General features: G+C 48.6%; 1 protein-coding gene across 1 annotated transcript in view; it reads right to left on the bottom strand.

Annotated features, from left to right (window-relative positions):
• The window catches only part of LOC144134475 (uncharacterized), a 377,143-nt gene that overhangs the window by 62,861 nt on the left and 286,552 nt on the right, over positions 1–27,730 (bottom strand). Inside the window, exons 130-133 of the mRNA XM_077667385.1 lie at positions 18,013–26,781; positions 16,714–16,914; positions 5,917–14,163; positions 1,517–1,708 (exon numbers count right to left, since the gene is read on the bottom strand). Coding sequence (XP_077523511.1) covers positions 1,517–1,708; positions 5,917–14,163; positions 16,714–16,914; positions 18,013–26,781 — 17,409 coding nt within the window. The remainder of the gene's footprint in view (positions 1–1,516; positions 1,709–5,916; positions 14,164–16,713; positions 16,915–18,012; positions 26,782–27,730) is intronic.

Consider the following 27,730-nt stretch of genomic DNA (forward strand, 5'->3'; position numbering starts at 1 on the left):
GTCTCCTAGTTGTACACCATATGACCCTTTGTATATATGGGTGTCTACTGTGTTTTTCAGTTTGGATTGTGCGACAAGTTTTACATTTATCCCGCAATACTTCAAAGTGAAATGTGTTCATTTTTCAACGTCATGTGGGAGATCGAACACTTTTAAAAACAACAAATGAGGATTTATTTACGACTACACGAAAGAACAGAAACACTGGGCGGAGAATGTCAAAATGAGCGGTTCGCTTCTCCGGTATCTCTGAGTGTCTGTCATCGCCTACCTTGACAAAGCAATCGTCCCTTCCCCGCACACACCCTCATACACAAATCGCCATCTCACACACTGACACCACTTTCCCTCGGGGGGGGGGGAGTAAGGGAGTAATGGGCGCTTCCCAACTTTTCTTGGAACGAGCCGAGGCGCCCTTGCTTCGGAAACAGTGGGCGGCTCGTATAGTTATAGTGTTGTGCCGTGAAGACATTGGGGGGTGACGTCGCTGCCTCGAAATCTTTAACAAAATGTGCCTGCTATGTAGAGACACTCTGTGGGAATTCCTGAGGTCATCTGCAAGAACAGTGTTTCATCCTCACCACTGCAAAAATCATTACTTAAATTATCATAGCAACTGTTCTTGTTCCTTTGTTTGTTCCCCGCATTTTTATGTCTTGTTTGTATCTCTAACTCATCAATAGCTATGCCACCAGTGATGCAAGTAGTTGCAATAATTAGAAGCACTAAGGCATGTATCAGTCAGTAGCAGTTATGAGAACTCTGTTCCTTAAATCCTGACTATTATTTCATGTCATTACAATGCAATACGCACTATTGATACAATATTTATTAGTGGTTGCCATTTCTTGTCCTGAGGAGAGGAATGGAGGACAGGTGTACAAGCGCACAGTAAATGCACGTCCTTAGGAAGCTACAGTGAGACGCAGAGCTGCATTACTGGCACAGTATTGGGGCACACATTTGAACACGCTTCCATACATCAAGAAATAAATCAGAAATAAATAAATTAAGAAATGAAAACATTTTGCTGAAGGCTGCATACCCCCTTAAATTATCATTATTCCTTCATGTCATTACAATGGAGGCCCTGCTGCATTACAAACACACTATTGAAATAATATCCCATTACTGTCTGGCATTTGTTTACCTCAAGAGAGGAAAGGAGGATGGGTTTAGGAGTGCAATGTAAATGCATGTCCTCAGGAAGCTACAGTGACAGTGACAAACACAGGGCTGAGCTATGTCATTGGCGAAGCATTGGGGCACACATTGCATTCCCTTCCCTGGTGAGAGTACACACACTGCACTAAATTTGCTATGGTGAATACCCTGTGCATGCTAACAGTTAGGCCGAGAAGGGAGAGAAAGCCACATAAACAAAGAAAAATTCAGGGCACATCATGAGCCCTCTGATGTTGCAAAAAGACAAAGGAGAGGGCAGTAAAAACATGAACTTGTCGTGACATGCTCTTACAAACTTTGTCTCCAGAATGAAGGCCAGTTAGGGTCATACCATGCCAGGTTTCCCTTGAGGTGCTGATGACTGTACAGAATCAAGGTGGCGGGAAATATTTTGGAGCCGGTCGGATAGTTCGCCGTAGTACCCTGCCATGTCTGGATACTCCGAATGGTAGAGCTCTAGGATTTGGCACACGTCGTCATCATACAACTGTCGAGACATTTCATCAATGAGCTGCTGTGCTTCCTGAAAACAAGAAATCAACAACATTCCCCTGTCAGGCATCAATCGAAAGCATTAAGGAAAGCTTTTACAGAAACAAGGCCCGTGGCCTGGACTAAACGGCAAAGAAAACGTAAGTACAGTTAAACTTGCATGCAACAAACCACTATAGAGTCAATTCCTTGATATTACGAAGTTTCTCAATTTCCCAACGTCGCCCCCATTGAAGCGCGTGTCTTTGAGACCTCCATCTAATGAAGGTAACGAAGCGGTTGACCTTGACATAAGAACTTGCTATGCCAGCTATATGTTAGCTTGTGCTGAGTTAAGAAATACGGAAAGTAAAGTTTCATGCCTGTAAAGCACAAACCAACACAAGTGGAACTCGACTGCAGTTGACACAGCATCGTGCTCTGCTGCACTGTCGGCGCTTCTCCACTGCTTTCGCTTTTGGAACACCATTCCTCGTGACAATAGAACAGTTTATGCTAAAAGCCAGAAAAAATAATGGGGCATAGCAAAAGCTTGCAGTATGCTTAAGGGCCGGCTTTAATTAAGAGTAAAACACGGCAGCGTTATCGGGCCACTGCCGCTGTTTTCCGTCAGCCGTTATTAGCAGCCATGCGCGGGGAGTTTGGGTGGGGGGTGCCAGTTTCGCGTATTGATGGAGCAGCTGTACAAGGCCTCCGCGCTGGTGCGCTTGGGATTTTTCACCACGAAAGACGCGACGGAGTCACGGCAGTCCAAGGTCAGCCACAGCAGCCATAGACTGTCGCTACTGTGGCAACGACGGCGACGATGATGCCAGCTTTTCCACATCACGGACTCCTTAATGCTTTTTACAAGCACTGCGCGCCCATCACCGCCACGTGGTTGCTCGCGTGATTCCAGCGCAGATAGCTCTCGCATGTCAGAAGCGGGGATAGCGGAGACGCCGGTAACACAAGGCGAAGAGTCCGTTTCGTGGGGCAACAGAGGCGAGCAGACTGAGAGAAGGAACATGCGGGAACACAGTAGCTCGCCTTCTTCACTCTCCCCACACCACTCGTAGCGGCGGCTGCTGCCGCAGTAGCGCTATAAGTGCGATCGCGAAATGTTTCTCTGTGTTTATGACTTCGAGTAAAGGGGCTTTCTGTAAATAATTTCAAGACGATTTCACCTACATTTATTTATCTTGGTTTCCATACTGCATTGTTCATTCGAGTCATGAAAACTGCATTAACAAAAACCTGGATGCAACAAAGAACCCTTGACTTTTTCTCAGTGGTTAGGGCGCCCAGATACTGAGCTGGAATTCCAGGGTTCGAACCCGGAATGGCAGCCGCATTTTGAAGGAGGCAAAACCCAAAAGGCGCCCAGCATGTGCCCATGTGCAGTGCGATGTGTGATCCCCAGGTGGTCTCGAAATTATTCCAGAGCCCTCCACTACAGCACCTCTTTCTTCCTTTCTTTTACTCCCTCTTTTATCCCTTCCCTTACAGCACCAGTTCAGATGTCCGCCAATATGTGAGACAGTTACTGTGCCATTTCCTTTCCTCAAAAACCATTTTTTTTTCACTTTCGTTATATCCAGGTTTAACTTTAAAGATCTCAAGGTGCCACAAAAACAATTTTGATCCCTTAAAACTACAGTCTCACTATAAAACAGCAAAGATACCCATCTTTCCATTTCACAATATTTACGAACTGAAATATCAATACCAAAATCTGGAACCCTATCACATTAGTAGTCAAAAAACCATTCTTAGCTGACTGAACATATTTACATCAGCTTCCAGGCAGTGCAAATGGAATAATAATGGTGTAGAGATTCATAAATGGTGATGAGTCTGATTTTAAAAGCAAGAAATACAGTTTGCAACAACGTTTGGCAGCAAGCCAGCCTTAAAGCACTTCTTTCAGACACAAGGGAAAAATCCATTCTATGTTTGAAAGCATGTGCTTTCTCCAATCACGAGCTTTACTACCCATTTAACCTGCACCTCTCTTAAAAATCGAGAACAACCAGGCAATATTTTAACAGCATTGTGCAAACTATAACCAGTTGGGCATATCAGGGGCCGAATCCACGAAACGGTTTGCTTCCCCGCTGGCCGCCGCGCCGCCGGCGTGACAACATCTCGCGGAGACGGCACCACGGTTTTTGTACACGTAACACGAGATGTCAATAAAGTGAAAGCGAACCGGTGCGCCGTCCGTCCGTGGAAACGAGACGCCGGTGTTCGCTTTATTGTAAATGTCGTTCCTCTGTTTGCCTCCTTGATGTGCGCGCTGTTGAGTGATCGTTATCGGCGGCCGAACATACCTACATGAGGATTCCTTCGACATGCCTGATGATGCTTTTAGGCGGAATTTCATGCTTTCTAAAGAATTAGTATTCCGGCGGTCTGCCAAACTAGACGACCAATAACGGCCGCAATGATGAGAAAGAAATACAGTGGCGATATCATTGGCGCGTTTCGGTTTTTTGCGACCCTAGTATACCGAGTGGACGTTAGCAGGAAGACATTTGGCATAGCTCGGCCTGAGTGTGCTGACGACCGGCTTATACCTGCGTTTCGTGCAGAAAATGATGGAGAAGGTGCTGTTGAGAATCTGCCTGTGCCTCTCCGAATGTCACCACGTGCACTTTCTAAGTGAAGAACGGATCAGAGAGCGCTGTCATTGGGCTTTATATCAACACAAATGGTTCATCGTGGTGTGCATTATAGGTTTTCTTCAAGAACTTTTGCTGTTTCGCTATGGTGATAGCAGAAGAGTCCACATCATTCTACTTATCATGTAACGCTGCTGCTTTTCTCTCAGGCATACCCCATTTCTTTGCCAAGTTAAACATGAGACATGGTAGGTACCCTACGTTTGCGTAGTTATAAACGAGCTCCAGTTTTCTTGCACTAAACTTTACCTGCATCAGTTGTGTTAACATTTGTCTCAGGAGTGCGTAAATAAAGGGATGCCCCACGCTTGTAGCTACAAATAGCATTTTTTATTACCATGAGGATAAGTGTTACTCGCGAGCTGATAGAGGAATATACGATCAGAAAAAGTAGTAATGAATGCTTGGTTTGTTTTGTGAAGTTTAACAACCCAAAGCTACTCAGGCTATGAGGGACATTGTAGTGGAGGGCGCCGGATAATTTTGGCCACCTGGGCTTCTTTAACGTGCACTGGCATTAATTAATATACAGGTGTCTATCATTTCACCTTCATTGAAACGCAACCACCGCGGCTGAAGTCGAACCCGCGTCTTTCATGTCAGCAGCCGAGCACCATAACCAATGTGCCACTGCGGTGGCTGGGTAGCAAAGGAGGCAGCCAGTCATCCGCAGTGGACAGCTAAGTGCAATTTGTGGATGCTACGTGAGCTATAATGGCGCGCTACTTTGGGTATGGGTACTGTCTCCTGCTTGTCTGTTTTCTTTTTCATTAGGTGCAATGTCAATATTCTGTGATATCCACAGTAATATTCCGTCCACGCGTGTCTTCGTCCCGCTTCTGTTTACAAGCACCGTTTCTTCTGCATTGCATGTCTGCCAAATGAGTGGCGCCCTTTTGCAAAAACAAAAAAAGCTAGCGTGATCGCCGATTGGCTGCGGTTTCTCCCTGGTCAAAATAATCACGTAAGAAAAAAATGGCCACGTCAAAATAATGTAGTGGCAAAGCGAACTGGTTCCAAAGCAAACTGTTTCGTGGATTCGACCCCAGCATACTATTACATTACTATTACTATTAGCAAATCCAGAGCTCAGACCAGGGTGGGCACCATATGGAAGTTTCTTTGTGCATTCATGCACAATCCCTGCCAATGTCGGTACTGTTCGTTGCCAGCAGACGACACAAACAAGGTGGTGGTTATGTCAATATATGAAGGAACAGCAAATGCCACTTATGCGTTGCCCTGGCAGCAAAAGCCAAGCAGATGACACTCGTCATGGCATAAGCTCCTCATACATGAGCCGATTCTTGTTCATTACATCACACCACAAAGTGAAATGGGCAGACACATCATACAGCTGACAATCATGCAATACTTCAAAAATTGACCAGTTTTACATGATTAGATACGGTAATCTGTGCAAATTAGACTGATGAACTATGATACCAGGCACAAGGATACAACAAATCCAAATGTGACAAAAATTTTGACCAATGACTATAACTATATTGCTCAAGTATTAAATAGACAGATGAAGTAGAGAAGATACTGTATTTGACAAAGCACCCCAGCTTACCTGCAACTTTTGTTGCCTTGCAGCACCCTGGAGGAATGTCGATTCCTTCAAAAGTCGCTCTATTATCAGGATCCGCCGGAAAACTATAATAATAACAGTGGTCACACGCGAGGGCCATCTGGCACCAACAAGCCATTCTGGCAAAGGCTCTTCAGCATCCATATCAGACAATGCTGTCGGTTTCACTGCACTTACTTCCACATCATCGGGTGACATATATGTGGTTGTGCTTAAAGGCTCCTTGCTATGATACCTAGGATGTTCTTGGTCTTTAGGAGCATCCTTGTTTTGACTAACAGGCACAAACTCAGCCGAGGGCTCTCCTGGCATTCCTGGAAGCAACTCCTTGCCGTCCTTGAAGACCCGGGTGACTTCAGTGATGACGAATGTATCCACCTCTTTCGGCTCACCAGGCACGTCAGAGGGCTTCTTAGGCTTATGCTTCTTTTTCTTGCCAGGTTCTTCCTTTTCATCCTCCGGCTTTTTGTCTTGAGCAGGCTCTGTGAAGCCAATAGTTGTAGGATAGGGCTCCTTTCCTGGTGTTGGTTCACGGCTGGGCACCTTTCCTGGCTCCACAAATTCAGCCGAGGGTTCTCCTGGCATTCCTGGAAGCACCTCTTTGCCATCCTTGAAGACCCGGGTGACTTCAGTGATGACGAATGTATTCACCTCTTTGAGCTCACCAGGCACGTCAGAGGGCTTCTTAGGCTTATGCTTCTTTTTCTTGCCAGGTTCTTCCTTTTCATCCTCCGGCTTTTTGTCTTGAGCAGTATCTGTGAAGCCAATAGTTGTAGGATAGGGCTCCTTTCCTGGTGTTGGTTCACAGCTAGGCACCTTTCCTGGTTCCACAAATTCAGCCGAGGGTTCACCAGGCATTCCTGGAAGCACCTCCTTGCCGTCCTTGAAGACCCGGCTGACTTCAGTGATGACGAATGTATCCACGTCTTTGGGCTCACCAGGCACGTCAGAGGGCTTCTTAGGTTTATGCTTCTTTTTCTTGCCAGGTTCTTCCTTTTCATCCTCCGGCTTTTTGTCTTGAGCAGGCTCTGTGAAGCCAATAGTTGTAGGATAGGGCTCCTTTCCTGGTGTTGGTTCACGGCTGGGCACCTTTCCTGGCTCCACAAATTCAGCCGAGGGTTCACCAGGCATTCCTGGAAGCACCTCCTTGCCGTCCTTGAAGACCCGGCTGACTTCAGTGATGACGAATGTATCCACGTCTTTGGGCTCACCAGGCACGTCAGAGGGCTTCTTAGGTTTATGCTTCTTTTTCTTGCCAGGTTCTTCCTTTTCATCCTCCGGCTTTTTGTCTTGAGCAGGCTCTGTGAAGCCAATAGTTGTAGGATAGGGCTCCTTTCCTGGTGTTGGTTCACGGCTGGGCACCTTTCCTGGCTCCACAAATTCAGCCGAGGGTTCACCAGGCATTCCTGGAAGCACCTCCTTGCCGTCCTTGAAGACCCGGCTGACTTCAGTGATGACGAATGTATCCACGTCTTTGGGCTCACCAGGCACGTCAGAGGGCTTCTTAGGTTTATGCTTCTTTTTCTTGCCAGGTTCTTCCTTTTCATCCTCCGGCTTTTTGTCTTGAGCAGGCTCTGTGAAGCCAATAGTTGTAGGATAGGGCTCCTTTCCTGGTGTTGGTTCACAGCTAGGCACCTTTCCTGGTTCCACAAATTCAGCCGAGGGTTCGCCTGGCATTCCTGGAAGCACCTCCTTGCCGTCCTTGAAGACCCGGGTGACTTCAGTGATGACGAATGTATCCACGTCTTTGGGCTCACCAGGCACGTCAGAGGGCGTCTTAGGCTTATGCTTCTTTTTCTTGCCAGGTTCTTCCTTTTCATCCTCCGGCTTTTTGTCTTGAGCAGGCTCTGTGAAACCAATAGTTGTAGGATAGGGCTCCTTTCCTGGTGTTGGTTCACGGCTGGGCACCTTTCCTGGCTCCACAAATTCAGCCGAGGGTTCTCCTGGCATTCCTGGAAGCACCTCCTTCCCGTCCTTGAAGACCCGGGTGACTTCAGTGATGACGAATGTATCCACGTCTTTGGGCTCACCAGGCACGTCAGAGGGCGTCTTAGGCTTATGCTTCTTTTTCTTGCCAGGTTCTTCCTTTTCATCCTCCGGCTTTTTGTCTTGAGCAGGCTCTGTGAAGCCAATAGTTGTAGGATAGGGCTCCTTTCCTGGTGTTGGTTCACGGCTGGGCACCTTTCCTGGCTCCACAAATTCAGCCGACGGTTCTCCTGGCATTCCTGGAAGCACCTCCTTGCCGTCCTTGAAGACCCGGGTGACTTCAGTGATGACGAATGTATCCACCTCTTTGGGCTCACCTGGCACATCAGAGGGCTTCTTAGGCTTATGCTTCTTTTTCTTGCCAGGTTCTTCCTTTTCATCTTCGGGCTTTTTGTCTTGAGCAGGCTCTTTGAAGCCAATAGTTGTAGGATACGGCTCCTTTCCGGGTGTTGGTTCACGGCTTGGCACCTTTCCTGGCTCCACAAATTCAGCCGAGGGTTCTCCTGGCATTCCTGGAAGCTCCTCCTTGCCGTCCTTGAAGACCCGGGTGACTTCAGTGATGACGAATGTATCCACGTCTTTGGGCTCACCTGGCACATCAGAGGGCTTCTTAGGCTTATGCTTCTTTTTCTTGCCAGGTTCTTCCTTTTCATCTTCGGGCTTTTTGTCTTGAGCAGGCTCTGTGAAGCCAATAGTTGTAGGATAGGGCTCCTTTCCTGGTGTTGGTTCACGGCTTGGCACCTTTCCTGGCTCCACAAATTCAGCCGAGGGTTCTCCTGGCATTCCTGGAAGCACCTCCTTGCCGTCCTTGAAGACCCGGGTGACTTCAGTGATGACGAATGTATCCACCTCTTTGGGCTCACCTGGCACATCAGAGGGCTTCTTAGGCTTATGCTTCTTTTTCTTGCCAGGTTCTTCCTTTTCATCTTCGGGCTTTTTGTCTTCAGCAGGCTCTGTTAAGCCAATAGTTGTAGGATACGGCTCCTTTCCGGGTGTTGGTTCACGGCTTGGCACCTTTCCTGGCTCCACAAATTCAGCCGACGGTTCTCCTGGCATTCCTGGAAACACCTCCTTGCCGTCCTTGAAGACCCGGGTGACTTCAGTGATGACGAATGTATCCACCTCTTTGGGCTCACCTGGCACATCAGAGGGCTTCTTAGGCTTATGCTTCTTTTTCTTGCCAGGTTCTTCCTTTTCATCCTCCGGCTTTTTGTCTTGAGCAGGCTCTGTGAAGTAAATAGTTGTAGGATAGGGCTCCTTTCCTGGTGTTGGTTCACGGCTGGGCACCTTTCCTGGCTCCACAAATTCAGCCGAGGGTTCTCCTGGCATTCCTGGAAGCACCTCCTTGCCGTCCTTGAAGACCCGGGTGACTTCAGTGATGGCGAATGTATCCACCTCTTTGGGCTCACCTGGCACATCAGAGGGCTTCTTAGGCTTATGCTTCTTTTTCTTGCCAGGTTCTTCCTTTTCATCTTCGGGCTTTTTGTCTTGAGCAGGCTCTGTGAAGCCAATAGTTGTAGGATAGGGCTCCTTTCCTGGTGTTGGTTCACGGCTGGGCACCTTTCCTGGCTCCACAAATTCAGCCGACGGTTCTCCTGGCATTCCTGGAAGCACCTCCTTGCCGTCCTTGAAGACCCGGGTGAATTCAGTGATGGCGAATGTATCCACCTCTTTGGGCTCACCTGGCACATCAGAGGGCTTCTTAGGCTTATGTTTCTTTTTCTTGTCAGGTTCTTCCTTTTCATCTTCGGGCTTTTTGTCTTGAGCAGGCTCTGTGAAGCCAATAGTTGTAGGATACGGCTCCTTTCCGGGTGTTGGTTCACGGCTTGGCACCTTTCCTGGCTCCACAAATTCAGCCGAGGGTTCTCCTGGCATTCCTGGAAGCTCCTCCTTGCCGTCCTTGAAGACCCGGGTGACTTCAGTGATGACGAATGTATCCACGTCTTTGGGCTCACCTGGCACATCAGAGGGCTTTTTAGGCTTATGCTTCTTTTTCTTGCCAGGTTCTTCCTTTTCATCTTCGGGCTTTTTGTCTTGAGCAGGCTCTGTGAAGCCAATAGTTGTAGGATAGGGCTCCTTTCCTGGTGTTGGTTCACGGCTTGGCACCTTTCCTGGCTCCACAAATTCAGCCGAGGGTTCTCCTGGCATTCCTGGAAGCACCTCCTTGCCGTCCTTGAAGACCCGGGTGACTTCAGTGATGGCGAATGTATCCACCTCTTTGGGCTCACCTGGCACATCAGAGGGCTTCTTAGGCTTATGCTTCTTTTTCTTGCCAGGTTCTTCCTTTTCATCTTCGGGCTTTTTGTCTTGAGCAGGCTCTGTGAAGCCAATAGTTGTAGGATAGGGCTCCTTTCCTGGTGTTGGTTCACGGCTGGGCACCTTTCCTGGCTCCACAAATTCAGCCGACGGTTCTCCTGGCATTCCTGGAAGCACCCCCTTGCCGTCCTTGAAGACCCGGGTGACTTCAGTGATGACGAATGTATCCACCTCTTTGGGCTCACCTGGCACATCAGAGGGCTTCTTAGGCTTATGCTTCTTTTTCTTGCCAGGTTCTTCCTTTTCATCTTCGGGCTTTTTGTCTTGAGCAGGCTCTGTGAAGCCAATAGTTGTAGGATACGGCTCCTTTCCTGGTGTTGGTTCACGGCTTGGCACCTTTCCTGGCTCCACAAATTCAGCCGAGGGTTCTCCTGGCATTCCTGGAAGCACCTCCTTGCCGTCCTTGAAGACCCGGGTGACTTCAGTGATGACGAATGTATCCACCTCTTTGGGCTCACCTGGCACATCAGAGGGCTTCTTAGGCTTATGCTTCTTTTTCTTGCCAGGTTCTTCCTTTTCATCTTCGGGCTTTTTGTCTTCAGCAGGCTCTGTTAAGCCAATAGTTGTAGGATACGGCTCCTTTCCGGGTGTTGGTTCACGGCTTGGCACCTTTCCTGGCTCCACAAATTCAGCCGACGGTTCTCCTGGCATTCCTGGAAGCACCTCCTTGCCGTCCTTGAAGACCCGGGTGACTTCAGTGATGACGAATGTATCCACCTCTTTGGGCTCACCTGGCACATCAGAGGGCTTCTTAGGCTTATGCTTCTTTTTCTTGCCAGGTTCTTCCTTTTCATCCTCCGGCTTTTTGTCTTGAGCAGGCTCTGTGAAGTAAATAGTAGGATAGGGCTCCTTTCCTGGTGTTGGTTCACGGCTGGGCACCTTTCCTGGCTCCACAAATTCAGCCGAGGGTTCTCCTGGCATTCCTGGAAGCACCTCCTTGCCGTCCTTGAAGACCCGGCTGACTTCAGTGATGACGAATGTATCCACGTCTTTGGGCTCACCAGGCACGTCAGAGGGCTTCTTAGGTTTATGCTTCTTTTTCTTGCCAGGTTCTTCCTTTTCATCCTCCGGCTTTTTGTCTTGAGCAGGCTCTGTGAAGCCAATAGTTGTAGGATAGGGCTCCTTTCCTGGTGTTGGTTCACGGCTGGGCACCTTTCCTGGCTCCACAAATTCAGCCGAGGGTTCTCCTGGCATTCCTGGAAGCACCTCCTTGCCGTCCTTGAAGACCCGGGTGACTTCAGTGATGACGAATGTATCCACCTCTTTGGGCTCACCTGGCACATCAGAGGGCTTCTTAGGCTTATGCTTCTTTTTCTTGCCAGGTTCTTCCTTTTCATCCTCCGGCTTTTTGTCTTGAGCAGGCTCTGTGAAGTAAATAGTTGTAGGATAGGGCTCCTTTCCTGGTGTTGGTTCACGGCTGGGCACCTTTCCTGGCTCCACAAATTCAGCCGAGGGTTCTCCTGGCATTCCTGGAAGCACCTCCTTGAAGACCCGGGTGACTTCAGTGATGACGAATGTATCCACCTCTTTGGGCTCACCTGGCCCATCAGAGGGCTTCTTAGGCTTATGCTTCTTTGCCTTGCCAGGTTCTTCCTTTTCATCCTCCGGCTTTTTGACTTGAGCAGGCTCTGTGAAGCCAATAGTTGTAGGATAGGGCTCCTTTCCTGGTGTTGGTTCACGGCTGGGCACCTTTCCTGGCTCCACAAATTCAGCCGAGGGTTCTCCTGGCATTCCTGGAAGCACCTCCTTGCCGTCCTTGAAGACCCGGGTGACTTCAGTGATGACGAATGTATCCACCTCTTTGGGCTCACTTGGCACATCAGAGGGCTTCTTAGGCTTATGCTTCTTTTTCTTGCCCGGTTCTTCCTTTTCATCCTCCGGCTTTTTGTCTTGAGCAGGCTCTGTGAAGCCAATAGTTGTAGGATAGGGCTCCTTTCCTGGTGTTGGTTCACGGCTGGGCACCTTTCCTGGCTCCACAAATTCAGCCGAGGGTTCTCCTGGCATTCCTGGAAGCACCTCCTTGCCGTCCTTGAATACCCGGGTGACTTCAGTGATGACGAATGTATCCACCTCTTTGGGCTCACCTGGCCCGTCAGAGGGCTTCCTAGGCTTATGCTTCTTTTTCTTGCCAGGTTCTTCCTTTTCATCCTCCGGCTTTTTGTCTTGAGCAGGCTCTGTGAAGCCAATAGTTGTAGGATAGATCTCCTTTCCTGGTGTTGGTTCACGGCTGGGCACCTTTCCTGGCTCCACAAATCCAGCCGAGGGTTCTCCTGGCATTCCTGGAAGCACCTCCTTGCCGTCCTTGAAGACCCGGGTGACTTCAGTGATGACGAATGTATCCACCTCTTTGGGCTCACCAGGCCCGTCAGAGGGCTTCTTAGGCTTATGCTTCTTTTTCTTGCCAGGTTCTTCCTTTTCATCTTCGGGCTTTTTGTCTTGAGCAGGCTCTGTGAAGCCAATAGTTGTAGGATAGGGCTCCTTTCCTGGTGTTGGTTCACGGCTTGGCACCTTTCCTGGCTCCACAAATTCAGCCGAGGGTTCTCCTGGCATTCCTGGAAGCACCTCCTTGCCGTCCTTGAAGACCCGGGTGACTTCAGTGATGGCGAATGTATCCACCTCTTTGGGCTCACCTGGCACATCAGAGGGCTTCTTAGGCTTATGCTTCTTTTTCTTGCCAGGTTCTTCCTTTTCATCTTCGGGCTTTTTGTCTTGAGCAGGCTCTGTGAAGCCAATAGTTGTAGGATAGGGCTCCTTTCCTGGTGTTGGTTCACGGCTGGGCACCTTTCCTGGCTCCACAAATTCAGCCGACGGTTCTCCTGGCATTCCTGGAAGCACCTCCTTGAAGACCCGGGTGACTTCAGTGATGACGAATGTATCCACCTCTTTGGGCTCACCTGGCACATCAGAGGGCTTCTTAGGCTTATGCTTCTTTTTCTTGCCAGGTTCTTCCTTTTCATCTTCGGGCTTTTTGTCTTGAGCAGGCTCTGTGAAGCCAATAGTTGTAGGATACGGCTCCTTTCCTGGTGTTGGTTCACGGCTTGGCACCTTTCCTGGCTCCACAAATTCAGCCGAGGGTTCTCCTGGCATTCCTGGAAGCACCTCCTTGCCGTCCTTGAAGACCCGGGTGACTTCAGTGATGACGAATGTATCCACCTCTTTGGGCTCACCTGGCACATCAGAGGGCTTCTTAGGCTTATGCTTCTTTTTCTTGCCAGGTTCTTCCTTTTCATCTTCGGGCTTTTTGTCTTCAGCAGGCTCTGTTAAGCCAATAGTTGTAGGATACGGCTCCTTTCCGGGTGTTGGTTCACGGCTTGGCACCTTTCCTGGCTCCACAAATTCAGCCGACGGTTCTCCTGGCATTCCTGGAAGCACCTCCTTGCCGTCCTTGAAGACCCGGGTGACTTCAGTGATGACGAATGTATCCACCTCTTTGGGCTCACCTGGCACATCAGAGGGCTTCTTAGGCTTATGCTTCTTTTTCTTGCCAGGTTCTTCCTTTTCATCCTCCGGCTTTTTGTCTTGAGCAGGCTCTGTGAAGTAAATAGTAGGATAGGGCTCCTTTCCTGGTGTTGGTTCACGGCTGGGCACCTTTCCTGGCTCCACAAATTCAGCCGAGGGTTCTCCTGGCATTCCTGGAAGCACCTCCTTGCCGTCCTTGAAGACCCGGCTGACTTCAGTGATGACGAATGTATCCACCTCTTTGGGCTCACCAGGCCCGTCAGAGGGCTTCTTAGGCTTATGCTTCTTTTTCTTGCCAGGTTCTTCCTTTTCATCCTCCGGCTTTTTGTCTTGAGCAGGCTCTGTGAAGCCAATAGTTGTAGGATACGGCTCCTTTCCTGGTGTTGGTTCACGGCTTGGCACTGTTGCTGGCTGCACAAACTCAACTGAGGGTTCTCTTGGCATTTCTGAAAGCAGTTCCTTGTCTTCCTGCAAAAAAACAGCATGCACCATTCGAAACTGTAGAGAAAGTGCGCAGAATGCCGATACCAATTCCAACATGTCTCCTAGTTGTATATTACACAGTGCTTGGTAGATATGGGCTTCTAGTTTGTGTTAGTGTTTTGGCTATGTGCATCAAATTATGGATCTATCTGACTATACTTGAAAGTGAAATGCGCCTGCAGTGCAGAAATAGTCCGCAGAAATAATGAGCTTATTTGCAAGAAGTGTGTTACATCGTGACCACTGCAAAAATCGTCACCTTAACTGTGACAGCAACAGTTCTTGTTTTTTTGTACATTGCCATCTGTTTTGTCTGTAATCATTGTTTTTGTTTTTTCATGTCTCATTTATGTCTACAACTCGTCAGCAACATCCGGCATTAAGTCAAGTAGGTATTGGCAATAAATAGAATTCCTCAGACCTGTACTAATTAGTAGTAGTTATCCACAGCTTAACATGAAGAGCCACTGTGAGGTCTGTTTCTTAAGGGTGGAGGCGGCTTTGAAATCTAAAAAATGCCAAATTACGGTATAACAAAATGGTTGTATCTGCTTGTATGCCTCGTTTTTTATGCTGTCCTAAAGTTTCATTGCTGAAATCGACTAGGAAGTACTGTAAAAATTTGTTTCGGGCTTTTGGGCGGCTGTACAGTGAGGGGAAACACTAGAACAATGGGTGTTTTTCTTCGTTATGGTTTTCTGCCCAGGTATTCACTGCGGAGCATATTTCTTTAAGACTGTTGTATCTATTCTGGTCTCATTTGTTTTGTTGCCCTTCAATCTAGGATGACAGTGAAAGTCAAAACTTTTTTTTTTTAAATTATGAATTTCGAATTTTTTGTATGAAATTTTCTTCCCACATTAGATAAGTAAATGGGAACTGCATCGCAAAACATTCAAAAGCAAAATTTATGTTTGCGGAAAAAGTTCTCAAAATGTCTTGACCTGCAGCTCGACAATAAAAACACAATGAATGTTACAGCAACCCTCTGCAACTTTTTCACAGCCTTCTTACAAAATTAAGAGGAAAAATATACCGCATTTGCTTGCGTGCTGAACTCACTCACATAATGAACCCACTTTCCCCACCTTTGTCGCTGAGAATTTTTTTTTAAAGCATTAGCTTTTCTTAGTGCATTGTTCAGTTTCATGCGGCCCACCCGCAGCACTGCCCTGGGCAGAGCGCCCAGATACTGCGCACCAATAACATCGCAGCGTGTTTATCTTTTTTGATGAGAGGTGCTGCAGGGATGGTGCGCGAGGTGAAATTGGCAGAGAGCCAAGACTATCTAACTACTGCTAACTACTGCTGAACCTATTTAGAAAGCAAAAGCTATGGTGTATCGGGCAAGTAGACGTGGTTTGGCATCTGTAAAGGTTAAGTTCGTTCCGCACACTGGATAGGCAGCGTGCCCACCCTGCCACCCTAGCAGGTGGCAGTTAAACTGATGGTTCATTGCGAGAGGTTGGTTACCCAATGAACACTGCGGCCTATTCTACCGCACCTCTACCAACAAATCGAGAAGTCAAAGGTCAAGTGGTGCGACACCACACGTCGCGAGATCGTACTTTACCTAATGCAGTGAAGCTTTTGCTTCAAAAATGTGCACCAGACCTTCAGGGCCAGCATTCAGCATGTTCGTTTTATGTCGCCGTGATTGGCCGGCACCGTCGTCTAACACAAAATCGCTGGACTGTGCGTTGATACAGCAAACACCTCTTCAAATGAGCAATGCTATACACTGGCGAAAAGTATGTCTCTGACAGCATGCTTTTGTTGATAATGGATGGATGGATGGACGGTCAAGCGGACATATGATATGAAATTTCGACTTGCAAAAAAATCTGTCAGAATTTTTTTTCCCCGCGTAATAAACCCTGCCCCAAATTGATGACAGCTTTTCTGGAAAAAAAGTGGGTTCATTCAGTGAGTAAAATAATGTATGTTAGAAAATAATTTTCTGTACATATAACAGTGAAATCTTATATGAGAGAAGTCATAAAATTATTTCTAATATGCTAAACAATTTCACGTAAATACATAAAGAAATAGAAACGTTTTGTTCAAAACCGCATCCTCCTAAATCTTCACTATTCTTTCATGTCATTACAATGCAGGCGCTGTTGCGTCATATATGCACTACTGAAATAATATCCCATTATTGGCTGTCATTTCTTTCTCTCAAGAATGGAAAGGAGGGTGAGTTTACGAGTGTACTGTATGAGTGCATTTTTAGGAAACTACAGTGGCAGATGCACAGCTGTGTGGTGTGATTGGTGCAGCATTCCGGCGCACATTGTATATACTTCCCTGGTGATAGTGCACGCACTGCACTATGCACGGCATGGTGCATACCCAGTGCATCCTCACAAAGCTCAGATGGGAAGGGAAGCCTCCGAAAAACACAGAAGAATGCAGGATGCATGTCAGGATGTCACAAAAAAACAAAAGAATGGGTAGTAAAAACATGCAGGCCTTGTCGTGGCATGCTCTTACGAACTTTGTCTGCAGAATGAAGAACAGATAAGGACGTACCATGCCAGGTTTGGGGGATTCCACTTCAGGTTCTGAAGACTGTACAGAGTCAAGCTGGTGGGAAAGGTTTCGGAGCCGGTCGGACAGTTCGTCGTAGTGCCCCGACATATCTGGATGCTCGGAACGGTAGAGCTCTAGGCTTTGGCGCACGTCGTCGTCATACAACTGCTGAGACACTTCATCGATCAGCTGTTGTGCTTCCTGAAAACAAGAAATCACCAAAATTTGTCTGTCCAGCATGAATCGAAAGCATGAATTTTACAGAAACAAAGCCCATGCTCTGGTTTATCCGGCAAAGAAAACCTAAATATCAAAATATCAAGGTACGAAAAAAACAATTTGGATCAATTAAATCTACAGCCCCATTATATGAAAGCAGACACACAGCTTTCCACTTCACTATAGTTACAAGATATTATATGAATATAAAAATCTGACCGCACTAGTAGTCAACAAAGCATTCAGGACAACAGTTGACTGTCCGTATTTACATCAGCTTCCAGGTTGTGCACATGGAAGAATAATAGTGCAAAATTAATAAATGGTGATGCATTTGATTTTAAAAGCAAAAAATTCAGTTTGCTAGGACATTCAGAAGAAAGCAAGTCATAAAGCACTTCTTTCTGATGCATAAAAAAGGAATAAGAAAAATGCCCATGCGCTTTCTTCTATCAGAAACGTTACTGCCCATCTAACCTGCACAGCTCTCAAAAGTCAACAACCAGCCAATATTTTAACAGTGTAGTGCAAATGTTGACCATTTAGTATGTCAGCACGCTATTACAATGTGGTGCTACAAAACAAGAGCTCATGCCAGGGTGGACACCACGTGCAAGTTTCGTTCTGCACGCACGCCCAACCCCTGCCAGCGTTGGTGTTCTTCTTTGCCAGCAAAGGAGATATACAAATTGATGGTGATTATCTTAATATACGGAGAAACAGCGAGCACAAGTTTTGTGTTGCCCTTGCAGAAAAAGCCAAGTAGATAACACTCATGATGGCATGAGCTCTTCATGCATGAGCCAATTCTTATTTGTTTCGTCACTACACAAAGTGAAAGCTGCAGACGCACCATCCAGCCAACAACCAAGCGGTATTGCAAAATCTGACCAGTGTTACATGACTGGATGCAGTAATTTCTGCAAATTAGATTGCTCAGCTGAGATACCAGGTGCTAGGATATAACAAATCCAAATGCGGCGATGCCCTTAATGAATGATAATGATTATATTAAAAAAGTCTTAACTAGACAGTCGAAGAGGAGAAAATCGTGCCCATGACTAAAAGACCTAAACGTACCTGCAACTTTTGTTCCCTTGCGGGACCCTGGAGGGATGACATTTCCTTCACAAGTCGCTCAATTATCAGGATCCTCCGGAACACTATTATAATAATGGTGGTCACCTGTGAGGGCCACCTGGCACCAGCAAGCCACTCTGGCAAAGGTTCTCCTGCATCCACATCAGAGAATGCTGTTGTGCTTAAGGGCTCTTTGCTACGTTCCCTAGGATGTTCCTGGTCTTTAGGAGCATCCTTGTTTTCACAAACAGGCACAAACTCAGCCGACGGTTCTCCTGGCATTCCTGGAAGCACCTCCTTCCCGTCCTTGAAGACACGGGTGACTTCAGTGATGACGAATGTATCCACGTCTTTGGGCTCACCAGGCACGTCAGAGGGCTTCTTAGGCTTACCCTTCTTTTTCTTGCCTGGCTCTTCCTTTTCAGCTTCAGGCTTTTTCTCCTCAGCAGGCTCTGTGAAGCCAATAGTTGTAGGATAGGGCTCCTTTCCTGGTGTTGGTTCACGGCTGGGCACTTTTCCTGGCTCCACAAATTCAGCCGAGGGTTCTCCTGGCATACTTGGAAGCACCTCCTTGCCGTCCTTGAAGACACGGGTGACTTCAGTGATGACGAATGTATCCACGTCTTTGGGCTCACCAGGCACGTCAGAGGGCTTCTTAGGCTTACCCTTCTTTTTCTTGCCAGGCTCTTCCTTTTCAGCTTCAGGCTTTTTCTCCTCAGCAGGCTCTGTGAAGCCAATAGTTGTAGGATAGGGCTCCTTTCCTGGTGTTGGTTCACGGCTGGGCACCTTTCCTGGCTCCACAAATTCAGCCGAGGGTTCTCCTGGCATTCCTGGAAGCACCTCCTTGCCGTCCTTGAAGACCCGGGTGACTTCAGTGATGACGAATGTATCCACCTCTTTGGGCTCACCTGGCACATCAGAGGGCTTCTTTGGCTTATGCTTCTTTTTCTTGCCAGGTTCTTCCTTTTCATCCTCCGACTTTTTGTCTTGAGCAGGCTCTGTGAAGCCAATAGTTGTAGGATAGGGCTCCTTTCCTGGTGTTGGTTCACGGCTGGGCACCTTTCCTGGCTCCACAAATTCAGCCGAGGGTTCTCCTGGCATACTTGGAAGCACCTCCTTGCCGTCCTTGAAGACACGGGTGACTTCAGTGATGACGAATGTATCCACGTCTTTGGGCTCACCACTCACGTCAGAGTGCTTCTTAGGCTTACCCTTCTTTTTCTTGCCAGGCTCTTCCTTTTCAGCTTCAGGCTTTTTCTCCTCAGCAGGCTCTGTGAAGCGAATAGTTGCAGGATAGGGCTCCTTTCCTGGTGTTCGTTCACGGCTGGGCACCTTTCCTGGCTCCACAAATTCAGCCGAGGGTTCTCCTGGCATACTTGGAAGCACCTCCTTGCCGTCCTTGAAGACACGGGTGACTTCAGTGATGACGAATGTATCCACGTCTTTGGGCTCACCACTCACGTCAGAGTGCTTCTTAGGCTTACCCTTCTTTTTCTTGCCAGGCTCTTCCTTTTCAGCTTCAGGCTTTTTCTCCTCAGCAGGCTCTGTGAAGCCAATAGTTGTAGGATAGGGCTCCTTTCCTGGTGTTGGTTCACGGCTGGGCACCTTTCCTGGCTCCACAAATTCAGCCGAGGGTTCTCCTGGCATACCTGGAAGCACCTCCTTGCCGTCCTTGAAGTCCCGGGTGACTTCAGTGATGACGAATGTATCCACGTCTTTGGGCTCACCAGGCACGTCAGAGGGCTTCTTAGGCTTACCCTTCTTTTTCTTGCCAGGCTCTTCCTTTTCAGCTTCAGGCTTTTTGTCCTCAGCAGGCTCTGTGAAGCCAATAGTTGTAGGATAGTGCTCCTTTCCTGGTGTTGGTTCACGGCTGGGCACCTTTCCTGGCTCCACAAATTCAGCCGAGGGTTCTCCTGGCATACCTGGAAGCACCTCCTTCCCGTCCTTGAAGACACGGGTGACTTCAGTGATGACGAATGTATCCACGTCTTTGGGCTCACCAGGCATGTCAGAGGGCTTCTTAGGCTTACCCTTCTTTTTCTTGCCAGGCTCTTCCTTTTGAGCTTCAGGCTTTTTGTCCTCAGCAGGCTCTGTGAAGCCAATAGTTGTAGGATACGGCTCCTTTCCTGGTGTTGGTTCACGGCTGGGCACTTTTCCTGGCTCCACAAATTCAGCCGAGGGTTCTCCTGGCATTCCTGGAAGCACCTCCTTCCCGTCCTTGAAGACACGGGTGACTTCAGTGATGACGAATGTATCCACGTCTTTGGGCTCACCAGGCACGTCAGAGGGCTTCTTAGGCTTACACTTCTTTTCCTTGCCAGGCTCTTCCTTTTCAGCTTCAGGCTTTTTGTCCTCAGCAGGCTCTGTGAAGCCAATAGTTGTAGGATAGGGCTCCTTTCCTGGCGTTGGTTCACGGCTGGGCACTTTTTCTGGCTCCACAAATTCAGCCGAGGGTTCTCCTGGCATTCCTGGAAGCACCTCCTTCCCATCCTTGAAGACACGGGTGACTTCAGTGATGACGAATGTATCCACGTCTTTGGGCTCACCAGGCACGTCAGAGGGCTTCTTAGGCTTACCCTTCTTTTTCTTGCCAGGCTCTTCCTTTTCAGCTTCAGGCTTTTTGTCCTCAGCAGGCTCTGTGAAGCCAATAGTTGTAGGATACGGCTCCTTTCCTGGTGTTGGTTCACGGCTGGGCACTTTTCCTGGCTCCACAAATTCAGCCGAGGGTTTTCCTGGCATTCCTGGAAGCACCTCCTTCCCGTCCTTGAAGACACGGGTGACTTCAGTGATGACGAATGTATCCACGTCTTTGGGCTCACCAGGCACGTCAGAGGGCTTCTTAGGCTTACCCCTCTTTTTCTTGCCAGGCTCTTCCTTTTCAGCTTCAGGCTTTTTGTCCTCAGCAGGCTCTGTGAAGCCAATAGTTGTAGGATAGGGCTCCTTTCCTGGTGTTGGTTCACGGCTGGGCACTTTTCCTGGCTCCACAAATTCAGCCGAGGGTTCTCCTGGCATACCTGGAAGCACCTCCTTGCCGTCCTTGAAGACACGGGTGACTTCAGTGATGACGAATGTATCCACCTCTTTGGGCTCACCTGGCACATCAGAGGGCTTCTTAGGCTTACCCTTCTTTTTCTTGCCAGGCTCTTCCTTTTCAGCTTCAGGCTTTTTGTCCTCAGCAGGCTCTGTGAAGCCAATAGTTGTAGGATACGGCTCCTTTCCTGGTGTTGGTTCACGGCTGGGCACTTTTCCTGGCTCCACAAATTCAGCCGAGGGTTCTCCTGGCATTCCTGGAAGCACCTCCTTCCCGTCCTTGAAGACACGGGTGACTTCAGTGATGACGAATGTATCCACCTCTTTGGGCTCTCCTGGCACATCAGAGGGCTTCTTAGGCTTACCCTTCTTTTTCTTTCCAGGCTCTTCCTTTTCAGCTTCAGGCTTTTTGTCCTCAGCAGGCTCTGTGAAGCCAATGGTTGTAGGATACGGCTCCTTTCCTGGTGTTGGTTCACGGCTGGGCACCTTTCCTGGCTCCACAAATTCAGCCGAGGGTTCTCCTGGCATACTTGGAAGCACCTCCTTGCCGTCCTTGAAGACACGGGTGACTTCAGTGATGACGAATGTATCCACCTCTTTGGGCTCACCTGGCACATCAGAGGGCTTCTTAGGCTTATGCTTCTTTTTCTTGCCTGGCTCTTCCTTTTCAGCTTCAGGCTTTTTGTCTTCAGCAGGCTCTGTGAAGTCAATAGTTGTAGGATACGGCTCCTTTCCTGGTGTTGGTTCACGGCTGGGCACTTTTACTGGCTCCACAAATTCAGCCGAGGGTTCTCCTGCCATTCCTGGAAGCACCTCCTTGCCGTCCTTGAAGACACGGGTGACTTCAGTGATGACGAATGTATCCACCTCTTTGGGCGCACCTGGCACATCAGAGGGCTTCTTAGGCTTATGCTTCTTTTTCTTGCCTGGCTCTTCCTTTTCAGCTTCAGGCTTTTTGTCTTCAGCAGGCTCTGTGAAGTCAATAGTTGTAGGATACGGCTCCTTTCCTGGTGTTGGTTCACGGCTGGGCACTTTTACTGGCTCCACAAATTCAGCCGAGGGTTCTCCTGCCATTCCTGGAAGCACCTCCTTGCCGTCCTTGAAGACACGGGTGACTTCAGTGATGACGAATGTATCCACCTCTTTGGGCTCACCTGGCACGTCAGCGGGCTTCTTAGGCTTATGCTTCTTTTTCTTGCCTGGCTCTTCCTTTTCAGCTTCAGGCTTTTTGTCTTCAGCAGGCTCTGTGAAGTCAATAGTTGTAGGATACGGCTCCTTTCCTGGTGTTGGTTCACGGCTGGGCACCTTTCCTGGCTCCACAAATTCAGCCGAGGGTTCTCCTGGCATACTTGGAAGCACCTCCTTGCCGTCCTTGAAGACACGGGTGACTTCAGTAATGACGAATGTATCCACGTCTTTGGGCTCACCTGGCACATCAGAGGGCTTCTTAGGCTTATGCTTCTTTTTCTTGCCTGGCTCTTCCTTTTCAGCTTCAGGCTTTTTGTCTTCAGCAGGCTCTGTGAAGTCAATAGTTGTAGGATACGGCTCCTTTCCTGGTGTTGGTTCACGGCTGGGCACCTTTCCTGGCTCCACAAATTCAGCCGAGGGTTCTCCTGGCATTCCTGGAAGCACCTCCTTCCCGTCCTTGAAGACACGGGTGACTTCAGTGATGACGAATGTATCCACCTGTTTGGGCTCACCTGGCACATCAGAGGGCTTCTTAGGCTTATGCTTCTTTTTCTTGCCTGGCTCTTCCTTTTCAGCTTCAGGCTTTTTGTCTTCAGCAGGCTCTGTGAAGTCAATAGTTGTAGGATAGGGCTCCTTTCCTGGTGTTGGTTCACGGCTGGGCACCTTTCCTGGCTCCACAAATTCAGCCGAAGGTTCTCCTGGCATACTTGGAAGCACCTCCTTGCCGTCCTTGAAGACACGGGTGACTTCAGTGATGACGAATGTATCCACCCCTTTGGGCTCACCTGGCACATCAGAGGGCTTCTTAGGCTTATGCTTCTTTTTCTTGCCTGGCTCTTCCTTTTCAGCTTCAGGCTTTTTGTCTTCAGCAGGCTCTGTGAAGTCAATAGTTGTAGGATAGGGCTCCTTTCCTGGTGTTGGTTCACGGCTCGGCACCTTTCCTAGCTTCACAAATTCAGCCGAGGGTTCTCCTGGCATACTTGGAAGCACCTCCTTGCCGTCCTTGAAGACACGGGTGACTTCAGTGATGACGAATGTATCCACCCCTTTGGGCTCACCTGGCACATCAGAGGGCTTCTTAGGCTTATGCTTCTTTTTCTTGCCTGGCTCTTCCTTTTCAGCTTCAGGCTTTTTGTCTTCAGCAGGCTCTGTGAAGTCAATAGTTGTAGGATAGGGCTCCTTTCCTGGTGTTGGTTCACGGCTGGGCACCTTTCCTGGCTCCACAAATTCAGCCGAGGGTTCTCCTGGCATACTTGGAAGCACCTCCTTGCCGTCCTTGAAGACACGGGTGACTTCAGTGATGACGAATGTATCCACCCCTTTGGGCTCACCTGGCACATCAGAGGGCTTCTTAGGCTTATGCTTCTTTTTCTTGCCTGGCTCTTCCTTTTCAGCTTCAGGCTTTTTGTCTTCAGCAGGCTCTGTGAAGTCAATAGTTGTAGGATAGGGCTCCTTTCCTGGTGTTGGTTCACGGCTGGGCACCTTTCCTGGCTCCACAAATTCAGCCGAGGGTTCTCCTGGCATACTTGGAAGCACCTCCTTGCCGTCCTTGAAGACACGGGTGACTTCAGTGATGACGAATGTATCCACCTCTTTGGGCTCACCTGGCACATCAGAGGGCTTCTTAGGCTTACCCTTCTTTTTCTTGCCAGGCTCTTCCTTTTCAGCTTCAGGCTTTTTGTCCTCAGCAGGCTCTGTGAAGCCAATGGTTGTAGGATACGGCTCCTTTCCTGGTGTTGGTTCACGGCTGGGCACCTTTCCTGGCTCCACAAATTCAGCCGAGGGTTCTCCTGGCATACTTGGAAGCACCTCCTTGCCGTCCTTGAAGACACGGGTGACTTCAGTGATGACGAATGTATCCACCTCTTTGGGCTCACCTGGCACGTCAGAGGGCTTCTTAGGCTTATGCTTCTTTTTCTTGCCTGGCTCTTCCTTTTCAGCTTCAGGCTTTTTGTCTTCAGCAGGCTCTGTGAAGTCAATAGTTGTAGGATACGGCTCCTTTCCTGGTGTTGGTTCACGGCTGGGCACCTTTCCTGGCTCCACAAATTCAGCCGAGGGTTCTCCTGGCATACTTGGAAGCACCTCCTTGCCGTCCTTGAAGACACGGGTGACTTCAGTGATGACGAATGTATCCACCTCTTTGGGCTCACCTGGCACATCAGAGGGCTTCTTAGGCTTACCCTTCTTTTTCTTGCCAGGCTCTTCCTTTTCAGCTTCAGGCTTTTTGTCCTCAGCAGGCTCTGTGAAGCCAATGGTTGTAGGATACGGCTCCTTTCCTGGTGTTGGTTCACGGCTGGGCACCTTTCCTGGCTCCACAAATTCAGCCGAGGGTTCTCCTGGCATTCCTGGAAGCACCTCCTTGCCGTCCTTGAAGACACGGGTGACTTCAGTGATGACGAATGTATCCACCTCTTTGGGCTCACCTGGCACGTCAGAGGGCTTCTTAGGCTTATGCTTCTTTTTCTTGCCTGGCTCTTCCTTTTCAGCTTCAGGCTTTTTGTCTTCAGCAGGCTCTGTGAAGTCAATAGTTGTAGGATACGGCTCCTTTCCTGGTGTTGGTTCACGGCTGGGCACCTTTCCTGGCTCCACAAATTCAGCCGAGGGTTCTCCTGGCATACTTGGAAGCACCTCCTTGCCGTCCTTGAAGACACGGGTGACTTCAGTGATGACGAATGTATCCACCTCTTTGGGCTCACCTGGCACATCAGAGGGCTTCTTAGGCTTACCCTTCTTTTTCTTGCCAGGCTCTTCCTTTTCAGCTTCAGGCTTTTTGTCCTCAGCAGGCTCTGTGAAGCCAATGGTTGTAGGATACGGCTCCTTTCCTGGTGTTGGTTCACGGCTGGGCACCTTTCCTGGCTCCACAAATTCAGCCGAGGGTTCTCCTGGCATTCCTGGAAGCACCTCCTTGCCGTCCTTGAAGACACGGGTGACTTCAGTGATGACGAATGTATCCACCTCTTTGGGCTCACCTGGCACGTCAGAGGGCTTCTTAGGCTTATGCTTCTTTTTCTTGCCTGGCTCTTCCTTTTCAGCTTCAGGCTTTTTGTCTTCAGCAGGCTCTGTGAAGTCAATAGTTGTAGGATACGGCTCCTTTCCTGGTGTTGGTTCACGGCTGGGCACCTTTCCTGGCTCCACAAATTCAGCCGAGGGTTCTCCTGGCATACTTGGAAGCACCTCCTTGCCGTCCTTGAAGACACGGGTGACTTCAGTGATGACGAATGTATCCACCTCTTTGGGCTCACCTGGCACGTCAGAGGGCTTCTTAGGCTTATGCTTCTTTTTCTTGCCTGGCTCTTCCTTTTCAGCTTCAGGCTTTTTGTCTTCAGCAGGCTCTGTGAAGTCAATAGTTGTAGGATACGGCTCCTTTCCTGGTGTTGGTTCACGGCTGGGCACCTTTCCTGGCTCCACAAATTCAGCCGAGGGTTCTCCTGGCATACTTGGAAGCACCTCCTTGCCGTCCTTGAAGACACGGGTGACTTCAGTGATGACGAATGTATCCACCTCTTTGGGCTCACCTGGCACATCAGAGGGCTTCTTAGGCTTACCCTTCTTTTTCTTGCCAGGCTCTTCCTTTTCAGCTTCAGGCTTTTTGTCCTCAGCAGGCTCTGTGAAGCCAATGGTTGTAGGATACGGCTCCTTTCCTGGTGTTGGTTCACGGCTGGGCACCTTTCCTGGCTCCACAAATTCAGCCGAGGGTTCTCCTGGCATTCCTGGAAGCACCTCCTTGCCGTCCTTGAAGACACGGGTGACTTCAGTGATGACGAATGTATCCACCTCTTTGGGCTCACCTGGCACGTCAGAGGGCTTCTTAGGCTTATGCTTCTTTTTCTTGCCTGGCTCTTCCTTTTCAGCTTCAGGCTTTTTGTCTTCAGCAGGCTCTGTGAAGTCAATAGTTGTAGGATACGGCTCCTTTCCTGGTGTTGGTTCACGGCTGGGCACCTTTCCTGGCTCCACAAATTCAGCCGAGGGTTCTCCTGGCATACTTGGAAGCACCTCCTTGCCGTCCTTGAAGACACGGGTGACTTCAGTGATGACGAATGTATCCACCTCTTTGGGCTCACCTGGCACATCAGAGGGCTTCTTAGGCTTACCCTTCTTTTTCTTGCCAGGCTCTTCCTTTTCAGCTTCAGGCTTTTTGTCCTCAGCAGGCTCTGTGAAGCCAATGGTTGTAGGATACGGCTCCTTTCCTGGTGTTGGTTCACGGCTGGGCACCTTTCCTGGCTCCACAAATTCAGCCGAGGGTTCTCCTGGCATTCCTGGAAGCACCTCCTTGCCGTCCTTGAAGACACGGGTGACTTCAGTGATGACGAATGTATCCACCTCTTTGGGCTCACCTGGCACGTCAGAGGGCTTCTTAGGCTTATGCTTCTTTTTCTTGCCTGGCTCTTCCTTTTCAGCTTCAGGCTTTTTGTCTTCAGCAGGCTCTGTGAAGTCAATAGTTGTAGGATACGGCTCCTTTCCTGGTGTTGGTTCACGGCTGGGCACCTTTCCTGGCTCCACAAATTCAGCCGAGGGTTCTCCTGGCATACTTGGAAGCACCTCCTTGTCTTCCTGCACAGAAATAGCATGTGCCATTCGAAACTGCACAGAAAGTGGAGACAATGCTGGTGCGAATTAGAGTTTGTCTTTAAATTCGATACCATGTAACATTTCAAGATATAGCTCTCTAGTTCAGGCCATACCGTATGCATTGTGTTGTTTATCTTTCCAACAATATTCTGAAATTAAATGTTTCTTGTACGAACAGACAGTCTCCCGACATTTTTGGCACCATTTGCAAGAAGGATGTTATTTAATGAGCACTGCAAAAATCGTGCCTAGCACCAGTTCTTGTTTCTGTGTATATTCCATATTCCTGTTCTTTTTTTTCCGTAATGATAGCAGAATTTCTGCCTTTTTATGTCTGATTTGTGTCTCCAACTTATCAGTAACAATCCACACCAAATCGGGTAGGTATTGGCAATGAACAGAAGTACACGGTCCATACTAGTTAGTAGTTGTTATCCACAGCCTAGAATCAAGAGCCCCTGTAAAATCTTTGTTTGTTAATGGAAACTGAAATGGTTGTTTGAGAATTTGAGGCTATTCAAGAATTCAAACCTATGAAGCTTCTAGGCAAAGCACACAAAGTATGTTTGCACTAGCATTTAAAATAGTAACGAAATAATCGATTAAAACCATGACGTGCAGGCTTCTCCTCAGTGCATTGGAGAAGTGCAGGAAAACTTGTAGTGATGTCAATTTTGATGAAATTTCAGAGGTTCGCTGCCTTCGCCTGCATGCCGCAGTGCGTCATCCGATGCCGCCATACAATTCTTTGTGAGCTCCAGATTTGATGGCGCTGGTTTTCTCCCATGAAACAACTGTTTCTTTGCTGGAAATGCAGTGCCGTCGAACGCAAAGTCATTATGGGGGCCTCCGTCGTCGCTGTGCACTGCAGAGAAGCCTGAACACCGACCGCGCTTTATTCGGCGATTATGCCACCATTGCAAATGCTAGT

Source organism: Amblyomma americanum, chromosome 5 (genome assembly GCF_052857255.1).
Source record: "Amblyomma americanum isolate KBUSLIRL-KWMA chromosome 5, ASM5285725v1, whole genome shotgun sequence".
Taxonomy (NCBI): Eukaryota; Metazoa; Arthropoda; class Arachnida; order Ixodida; family Ixodidae; genus Amblyomma; species Amblyomma americanum.